Raw genomic sequence first — 10,477 nt, 5'->3', positions numbered from 1 at the left:
CCACCACCACCACTGGTAGCTTCCATTTCCTGGGATCCTGCCCCTCAACTAAGGCTGAATTAAATCACCACTTTCGGACGAACGAGACGTACCTTGTTTTTGCTAAATTTCTGCATGTCCTCAATTTACTCTTTCTAATTTAAAAGAAAATGAGGCACTCTTCCTTATCCAGAGCCACTCCTAAATTGCATTACCACAACGGACAAATGCGAAAGCCCTTAAACAAAATGTTGGTGTGTGTGTGATAGCAGGTAGCAGCTGCTACCCAACTATGTCCAGCTCAACTCTTTTCATTAATGGAGCGGTGGAACAATGCCCCCGCCTCTGTCTGCTGGGGGTGCTTGGCAAATTGACACAAACTTTTACAAATGACCTCCATCACTCCGGGCACAAATTGTTCTGTCTGCCTTGCAGACAATATCACAACATTCATTTGGCACCGCACACACCCCGAGAAGTAACAGCCTTATCTCGCCCAGTGAAGCACCGTTTAACTCTTTGAATCTGCAGCTTGTTGTTTGCGCTGCACAATCCCAGTGTTTTCTTTTTTCAACGCTTTGGCCCAACCAGGAGCTGAAAGTGCAGTTGTCAGTTCAGTGCTATCCCAACGCTATGGCGAAAGGTAGCATATCTACAAAATCTATTAAATTAAATTTCAAGACTTTTCATTCTATTTCAGTGGCACCAAAATGAAAAGTTTTTTTTTCAAAATGTTCGGATGACTTCTTAACCCTGGAATTGCATCTCAATGTTTTTCTCTGTGTTTGATGGCAACCCTCCTACAGCATATAAACTGCAGTTTTGTCTCTCCAAGCGCTTTGTGCATTACGACTGCTCTCTGCCGGAAATTGAGACATCACGAGCACTCAACATGTCACAGCATGTACACGCACGGCTGTCACATTTTGTCACCAACAGATTGTTTTGCATGCAACGACTCGACTCAACTATGAAAGGACATTTCCAAAGTTGTGAGGAGATGCGCAAAAAAAAACAAAAAAAACGCTGAGGATCCATTTGTCACTTTTCACCAGTGACATGTGCGAGCGATGTTTATGCAGATTGGTGGAGAACAGCACTGACTCTTTTGCTCACGTCGACCAAAACAAAGCAATTTGCTTGGAATGACTGATGAGTCCTAATCTGTTGGGAACAGCAAACCCAACAGATGAGTGTTCTGAGATCTAAACTTTTTTTTTTTTTTTTTCAAAATCTCATTCATTCAAAAACTGAGCAAATCAAATGAGACATTAATGCATTTGTGAGAAGTGGGGATCGGCGGCAGGAGACGGCTGAGTGACTTCTCCTCCGCTGGCTGCTCGCTTCTGCACACGTGCCCGATGAGTCTGCCATGGCACGATGAGCTTCCTCATTGTAATTTGTTTTATCTGCACAGTCCAGCTTATGAGTGTTTCTAGGCTACGGATCAGGCAGCCTCCAGTCTCACTGCGGTCCACTTTTAAAGGGCTGCCTCTGCCTCACCTCGGTAACATATGGGATTCAAATCCGACTGCAACAAAAACCTGAAATTTAGCGTAAACCAAGCACATGAAAACACAACCAGGCTCTATATTTCAATGTACTTTAGATTAAAAAAAATATATATATATGTAACTGCTGCTGTCAGGTCTCTGCATGGCGCTTCATTATACTGCATGCTTCCATGGTCTGCATAAAATGAAGGGGAGCCACCAAATTTAATACATTTTTACAGGCACTCACCAGCCCTTAATGAATCAGGCAAACGCAATCTGCTCAATGGAAATCTGTTTCTTTTACTTGCCTCTTAAAAAGACAGATAGATAGATAGATAGATAGATAGATAGATAGATAGATGGATAGATAGATAGATAGATAGATAGATAGACAGATAGATAGATAGATAGACAGACAGACAGACAGACTCAGGGTATTGTACACAGCCAGTCAGCCGTGGGAGGACGTGATTAGATGAGATGAGGCTTTGCTTCATATCCTCGTTTAATTAATATAATTACGCACTGTCCTCTAACTAGCACAACCCCCAAACGTGCACGCTCTCATGCGCGGCGGCGCACCATGAGGCCGGGCTGATTTTGGAGTAGTAAAGCTTGGTATACAAAGAAAACATCAGAGAGCCACATCAAACACATGGAGAGCCATATAGTATTTATCAACCAACAAAGACACCAACTTCTCGTTCCCCTAAGCGACACACACACACGTACACACTCGTGCGCGAACACACACGCAGAAAGTGACACACACTAAGAATGTGATGTATTTTCTTTGTCATGTTAATCAGTTCCTCTGGGGTTGGCTGCCACCACGAAAGTGAAAAATAAATCACACAGCAGAACTGGTACACACACACACACACACACACACACACACGACTCACACAGTTCATTCTGCACGCTCACTCCATTATCTTGCTTCTTTATTATTTTTGCTTTACTTCTCTGTGGTCCCTTGATCCCTCCTGGTTCTATTTTAACATTTAATTTTTCCTTCTCTTCGTGCTTTTCTTCTGTTGGTGGCTATAATTCCAGTGCTGCAGGGCTGATGTCTCAGAGGGCTCGGCGCACTGTTTGTGTAAACAGGAGCCCAGCAGTGTGCCCTGGTGAACGACCTCTGAACTTGTGGGTCTGCTTTTTCTTTCATTTTCAGTTTTATTTGACTTTTTTTTCCAATGTTAATGAAAAAAGAAATTAACCGTTCTATGCAGGTCTGTAGTTTTCCTTTTTTAGTAGTAATGACGATAATAATGATGGATTAGATTCAGATTGCACTATTCCACCAGGTACTCAGTGCGCCTACATTGAAAGCATTGCTTATCACGGGCAAAAATCCATGCAGTTCTGGGAACATTTATCATTATCTGCAGAAATGAAAAAGTGACATCAAGTGACGACAGAAGCCAGTTACAATATTTAAAGGGCTATTCTGTATTAAAAGGTACTTTATTATAACTTACGAGCAGGCGGCGCACATGTGCCAACCTTATTAATAGTCCTGGCTTACCTTGTATCCCTGGTTGATGCCATTAATAAACTGCTGAGGTGGAGGGTTCCAGGTGAAGCGGATGGTGGTGGAGTTGATGGCGACCACTTCTACTTCCTGCGGAGGTGCTGTGGGAACTAAGCACACGGATACACATCATGATTAGCAACAAATAGACCAATAAAAACAGTATGAGCGGTGACACAAAGTGGGAGGTTAGTGGGGGTGGGGGTGGGGACTGGAACTCTGCACCTGCAAGGACGAAGAGATGATATTTTTTTTAAGCGTTATGCTTTCACATTTTCAACAAGCAGTCGTGGAAATGATCTCAAAAGCAACACATTTTTCACAATATTGTTTTCAGTCCATTATTTTAATTAAAAATATCTGCGAGGCTTGCAAAGCTAAATGCCAAAGTTGGACTTCTTTTCCCTGCTGCAAAATGACCCAATTTCCTGATATAATTCATCCCATCCATTGTATTTTGCTTCCACGTGTTCAGGCTGCTGTAAGCTCAAGGATGGCGAAACGAGATTAGGGTTGTGCCCCACCAGCGACTGCCTCTGAAATATGACTCCTCATTAAAATAGCAAACATGATGAATGAATTGTATTTTTTTTAGTCCGGGACCTAAAGAGGCTAGAAGCCACATTACTTCTGCATATTCACCAGTGAAACTCAACACTCGCTTTGTACACAAAACACACATTTGTTTCCCCATGAAATCATGAACTGTAAATATTAGTGACACCATTAGCAGTGCATTGTGGGCATTTTCTAACATAGCAATCTATCTGTGCTATGAGGTACTTCATGTTCCTCGACTCCATTCTAGCAGCCTTCCACCATTTATCATCATCAGTTTGTCAGATCTACAGAAGGCAGTGTCATTGGCCCTCTGCTTGTGGCCTCCTGTGAAATGCTTTTCAGTTAAAGTGCACATCAGAAGTTTCCTGGCAAACCTGACAAAACCCAAATTATCAGTCCCCCCATGACATCACAAAGGGGTTTCTAGACCTCAGTGTTGTACCACCTTTAAAATGAGGGTCAACAGTAGTTGTACTGCTGACAATACAACAAAACTTTCTGTGTTACATCAGCAGCATTTCACTATAACTCACGTCACTTTCTTCTGCCCTATGTTCTTTCTCACTATATTAAAACAAACACACGCTGCTCGTGGTAAACAGCTGCAAACTCTGGCTTTATATATTACAGAGTGACTATGAAAGCCGGTTTAAGCACAACACAGTGCTGAACATGAAAGAATTAGCAGAAATTCTATAGCAAACAAAAGTCCGGCTGTGTTTAAAACATGTAGTTGTGCGACACATTTCACTGCAAACAGCAGAATCTCAACGAAATGTAGGATGTTTATTCAGCCGGATAAAGAGCTAAAGATGTTTACTTCAGAATCATCCAACAGGATTAATCCGGCGAGGATTTTTACTCGCTTGCTTCCATTTGGTATTCGGTGCTTCTCCGTATCACTTGTGTAATCTATCTGCAAGGTTCAACACCAACATGAGAGCCAGGGAGAGATGGCCGCGAGTGCGAACGCACATGTGTGTTTGCTGGCACATTTTATGGTGATTAAAACTATAAGAGGTTTTTTGCTGATGCCAGAAATCCACAGTGATAATGTAGCGCTGCATGATGGGAATGCCCTTTACATCTAACATTTAAGTCAAAGAGGCTTGACGACATGCGCAGGAGAGGTGAGGCGCTGGAAAAAAAGAAGAAGAAAAAAGCGGGCCGGACCGAAGAGAGGAGCGGAGAAGGATGAAGATAATGAGAGATGGAGAGCCGAAGGATGAAAAGACAGAAGATTAATTGATGTTAAAGATGCCTCCCCATTGCCTGCCTCGCTCACTGTACTCCTGGGGACAGGCTTCTCACCCCTCGCAGCTCACATCCACAGATAAAACACTAAAGTCTTTCCCTCTGGGGGAATCTTAGTATGCGTGCGCGGCTGCGTGTGAGGGGAGCCGCAGAAAAAGAGTAATGCTATCAGAGAGCGACACTGGGTTCAACCACATCCTGCTGGAAGGAGGGAAAAAAAATACAGAGAGAAATAACGTCAGAAAATGTCTGCGTGGCTGCAGCCACTCCGAGCCACAGAGCCGCATTGGAATAATTAATGAAGCCGACTCCCTTTACAGGGTCTATAAAGCTGAACTTAACACTCTGATAAATGACTGTGAGCTTTACCTGCTCGGTGTGAATGTGCGTGAGTGCGTGCGTCCGTGTCAACCCGTAAGTCAAATGGCACGTGTTTGAAAAAGATTCATCCTCATCACTTCTCTTTTTTTTCTCCCTCATCTCCCCTTCTCCCCCTTTCCACTGCACGCGGATTCGTGTCGGACAGACGGCGATGGTCGGGCCGGCGGCGAGCCAAAAATGTTTATCACAACAAACAAACCGCTGCACCGACGACGCCCGGCGGACACGGGCTCGCCCTGGGAGATGTTACTCCTCCAAGCATGTCCCAGGTTGGCCCCCAGGGTCCCCTCACGGCTGGCTGACTCTGGCGAGCCTTCAGGGGCAACTTTAGCCGCAAGTGTGAAGTGAGCTGAGCGCTTCTTCCCACAAGCTCAGAGTGATGTCGTCAAGCCTTGCGAGGAGAACTTTTTTCCCCCCCTTCCTTAAACCGCCACTGCCTGGAAGTGCGATTCAGTCATTTGATACCTCCGCACAGGGAAATGGTGAAACCTGTTGAGGATTTACTCACTCGCTGCCTCAGACCGGCTGCCATTATGGAAATTCCACCGTGGACTTAAGTCTGAATATATTTTTAGAGAAGTGTGGGTTGATGCATGAAAATCCCCCCCCCTCCAAACTCCCTATTATGTATCACCCGACGCCGCGTTATGTGTGAATAAGTACAGTGGAACACCTGGAAAGTGTCAAGTTGTGGGGATTTGTGTCTGTGCACAGCCCTGATTTGTTCCTGACAAGACTTTAATGCTGATTGGATATTTTACAATATATCTGGGGGAAAAAGGGACATGTAATTTTAATCTAGGAGCAATTAGAGGAACTAATGCGCCCCAACAGATGAGACTTAGAGCTGCTTGCAGATTTAAGAGAAGTCTGAGCAATTTCATTAAATCGGAGTATGGGGCATTAATTCTTACTCATCCTGTAATGAGACTGGGTAATTATCAAGTATCTAACGCTAAATCTTTTTTGTTTGTTGGTAGGTAATTAACCAACTGAGGGGAAATCCTACCAGAATGTCTCTGCTCAAAAAAAACCCTTTAATTTAGCTACTATCTTTCAGTTTTAACACCATGTCACTCCGCTTCTCTGCACTTGTCTGTGAAGTTCCAGCAGGAATGAGAAACTTAAAAACAAACCTCCAAAAAAAAGAGCCAATCTGTTGTGTTGCCAGTTTGTACTCACCTCCCTGCAGAGTGTACTCTGTGACAGGGCTGCTGTAGACGCCCAGGCCGGCTCCGGTGTAGGCAGCCACCTGGATCTGGTACTGAGTCCAGATGATCAGGTCTTTCAGCAAACAGTAGTTGGTCTCCGGGCTGCTGATGTTCTTCTCCTGGTAGTCCCCCGGCAACCCGGCCAGACGGTACCTGCGGTTGCACAAATACAATACAGCTGCTAGCGTGAAGCCTGAAGATATTACACAGCAACAAAGTTCTTTCTACTGTACGCGCAAAGGAAGAACAATCCTCCGCTCACCGTTATTATCAACCATTAGATGTAACGTCGGTGGCTGAAAGGTGCGAGACGAGGCTCACGGAAAGAAAAGTCACTTGAAATATGGCGGCATGGCGGCGGAATAAAAACCATCGGTGGCACATATACATCTCTGAATAGTGCACCTCCAAGGCCTTTGCTTTAGTGCGCGTGATATAACTGTCCACTTCAAAGGATATACGAGCGGCCGCACGGCCCCATCGTAATGGGAGCTCAGGTACTGAACACGTTATGTACATTCAGAGAAACAGCGTGTTCAGCGCTCTTGGTGTCCTCACACACACACACACACACGCACGTACGCACGCACACACGCACGCACGCAGTCACGCACAAACAGACTTGCGCACTCACACACACACACACACACGCATGCGCACACACTCACACACATACACGTGCACACACACACACTCATACACGCATGTGCACACACACACACATACACACATGCGCACACACACACACACTCACGCACGCATACACCCATGCACGCACACACATATACACACATACTCATACACTCACACACATGCACACACACACTCACACCTCAAACACTCACACGAGTGCACACACACTCACATGCACACACAGTCAGACTCAAACACACTCACATTCAAACACACTCACATTCACACACACTCACACACGCACGCACACGCACGTACGTACGCACACACGCACGCAGTCACGCACAAACAGACTTGTGCACTAACACACACACACGCATGCGCACACACTCACACACATACACGTGCACACACACACTCATACACGCATGCGCACACTCACACTCACACACATACACGTGCACACACACACACACTCATACACACATGCACGCACACACACACACGCACGCACACACATACTCATACACTCACACACACATGCACACACTCATACACTCACACGAGTGCACACACACTCACGTGCACGCACACTCACATGCACACACAGTCAGACTCAAACACACTCACATTCACACACACTCACACACGCACGCACACACACTCGCGTGCACACACACTCACATGCACACACAGTCAGACTCAAACACACTCACATTCAAACACACTCACATTCACACACACTCACACACGCACGCACAGACACACACTAGCGCACACAAAAAACACACTCGCGTGCACAGACAGTGTGCAGTTAAACGCGGCAACGCCTCCACAGCAGCTCAGACACCTCAGGCTGACGGCATCTCAGCGACTGAGAGGGAGACGGGCCGCGTGTCCCCTCCGTCTCCACCTGACACAGTGACACTGTGACCGCAGGGAGCAGAGTGACAGAGGGGGGCGGGACCAGCAGGAGGCGACGGCGGGGAAAAGAGGGAGCAATCTCCCTCAAGACGACCATAGAGGAGAATAAAAGAAGTGAAAAAAAGCGGGGGTGATGTGTCATGGGAGGGGTGGGTGTGTCTGGTCCCCTCGGCCGCTGCAGCCAAGTGGAGGCCGAGCTGCCGATAAAGACCCGATCACTTCCACCGCCATTATATGCAAATCCGCCACGGGACGACTGATGGCAGTTTGATTACAGGCGGCGAGTCGCACTCGAGGTGGACGACGCCTGTCGCAGCGGAGGACAGACAGCCAAGGACGGCGGCGGCGTCGTCCGTGGAGAGCACTCGTCTCTGAGACGTCACACACACACACACACACACACACACACACACACACACACGAGTCAAGAGCCACATGCATGTTCTGCATAATACAGCAGTAATATAATAACGCCTGATAGGGATGTAGTGAGGAATATGGCATGGATATTTTTGCTAAGACGAACATACGCAGCTGATTGTGTTGGAATGATGTCAAGTCCAGATTGCATGCATTGGATTGACCCACAACATTATCAAATTGTCAAAATGATCAAATGACATCACTTTAATTCAGATTCTCTCACCTGCTGCCGTTAACGTCCAGCCTCATTAACGGCAGTGATGTGGATGTGGCTCTAATAAAAGACTCCAGGTTACTATTAATAACATATTTGCATATGGAGGTACGAGCGGCGATGGCCGGCGTCCAATTAAAAGAAAGGACGAAAGGATGAAAAACACTTCAGCCTCCGCCAGATGTTGTGCGTTTGTCATTCGCTGCCCTTCACTGGAATGTTGTTGTTGTTTAATGTTGTAAACTGTATGGTGGAACACACAGTGTGTGGGCCGGCCCACCGGGATGATGCTCCCATGGATCTTGCAAACATGCCGCTGTGCGATCATGTTCTCAGGATATCAATAAATCATAAAGTGACGGCATTTGCGTCTCAGCGCTGCGTTGGTTTGAGCAGGGCGGAGACGCCGTCAGCCAGCAGGTCACATCACTGTTTTCTTTACCAATCACATTTTCCTTCAGCACCAAGTCTGTTCAAAGGTCCAGTTTGTAAAATCTGGCCTGATTTGTAATTTTTATATTGGTAACAGCTTAATATGTTGCCCATAAACACATTAATAAACGTGTAAACGCGTAGTACAATAAAAGTAATGTGGTTTTTCTACCTTTGGAATGGTTCTAGTATGTATAAGAACAGACATAGAGCAACAAGGGTCCTTGTTAGCTGCCATCTTACACCAACAGTTTTTCAGGAAGCCTAGAAATGTCTGACAGTGGCCTTAACTACGAAACGCTCTGTCAGGCAGGCTTCCTTCAAACAATTTACACACTGGACCTTTTATACCAGTGGTTCTCAACCCACATGTTTTTCCTCAGCATGAAGTTGCGACCCAAGTTTATTCCACAACAGTAAAAACGCCAGCCCACGTTCTATCATGCCTAGTCGATAAATTATTGAAATTATGGAATTGAATTGTGTGCCCTGCACCATAAATGCCGAGAATTTCTCTCTCTCTCTCTCTCTCTCTCTCTCTCTCTCTCTCTCTCTCTCTCCGTATCTATATATGTTCTAAAATCCCTTTGACAAGAAATAGGGAATCTGCCCACGAGGCCGCGACCCAGTCAAAACAGCTCTGCGGCCCACTTTTGGGTCACGACCCACCAGTTGAAAAACACAGTTTTCAGCATCACTGTGTCTCACACTGATCTCTGCTGCTTGTGGCTAAAGCTCCACCACCACCACCACCACCACTCCAGCCTCCACCAGCTCGGCTTGACTTCACTGGGCTCTTCAGTGATCTGTAGTTTAACGCCGGGTCTCGGTTCGCTTCCTCTTGGGCGCATTGCGGCGCGGCGCTCAGACCAGGACGGCTTTTAAGAGTGAAGCCTTCAGCTGCGGCCTCGCTGCCTGCCTGCCTGCCTGCCTGCCTGCCTGCCTGCCTGCCTGCCTGCCTGCCGCTGGTTGCAATAAATGGTCTTCATCAACGATGGGAATAAACTACGGCGGCATGATGCATCGTGGGATTTATATTTAGGCTACTACTACTACTACTCAGTCGCTGTCTTGCCCCGGGACGAGATAAAGTGCAAATCAAGCGTGGTGCACTTTAGATTGCCGGAGAAATGGGACACACTCGAGCGGCGACGCTAAGTACACGGACGTGCACGGCGAGCAACCGGAGCGTGCGAGCGTGATCGAGTGCGCTGCGGCGGGACGGCGGCCGAGAGTGCGTTGACGTTATTTAACAAAGATGGACAAGAAGAAAAATAATGAAATATTTGTTACTGAACAGCGGATGACAGGTGGCACTGCGCCGCTCAGTGACGGGACGAGTGCTGTTAGTCAAATTCACCACCTCGTCACTGTCACAAACCCTCAAGGTCCCAATTCGTAATCGGTTTCAGGTGTTTCTATTTAGTCTCCTGGT

The 10,477-nt window shown here is 46.6% G+C and overlaps 1 protein-coding gene across 3 annotated transcripts in view; it reads right to left on the bottom strand.

Annotated features, from left to right (window-relative positions):
• Positions 1 to 10,477, bottom strand: part of LOC142893835 (protein sidekick-1-like) — a 222,569-nt gene that overhangs the window by 53,369 nt on the left and 158,723 nt on the right. For all 3 annotated transcript variants that reach the window (XM_076034767.1, XM_076034776.1, XM_076034785.1), the window contains 2 exons: positions 6,388 to 6,569; positions 3,004 to 3,119 (listed from right to left, as the gene is read on the bottom strand). In XM_076034767.1, the coding sequence (XP_075890882.1) occupies positions 3,004 to 3,119; positions 6,388 to 6,569 (298 nt within the window). The remainder of the gene's footprint in view (positions 1 to 3,003; positions 3,120 to 6,387; positions 6,570 to 10,477) is intronic.

The sequence above is a fragment of the Nelusetta ayraudi genome, unplaced genomic scaffold (assembly GCF_046127955.1).
Source record: "Nelusetta ayraudi isolate G7.1 ecotype Tasmania unplaced genomic scaffold, CSIRO-AGI_Nayr_v1 ptg000004l, whole genome shotgun sequence".
Classification (NCBI taxonomy): Eukaryota; Metazoa; Chordata; class Actinopteri; order Tetraodontiformes; family Monacanthidae; genus Nelusetta; species Nelusetta ayraudi.
This window is presented reverse-complemented; position numbering and strand designations above follow the sequence as displayed.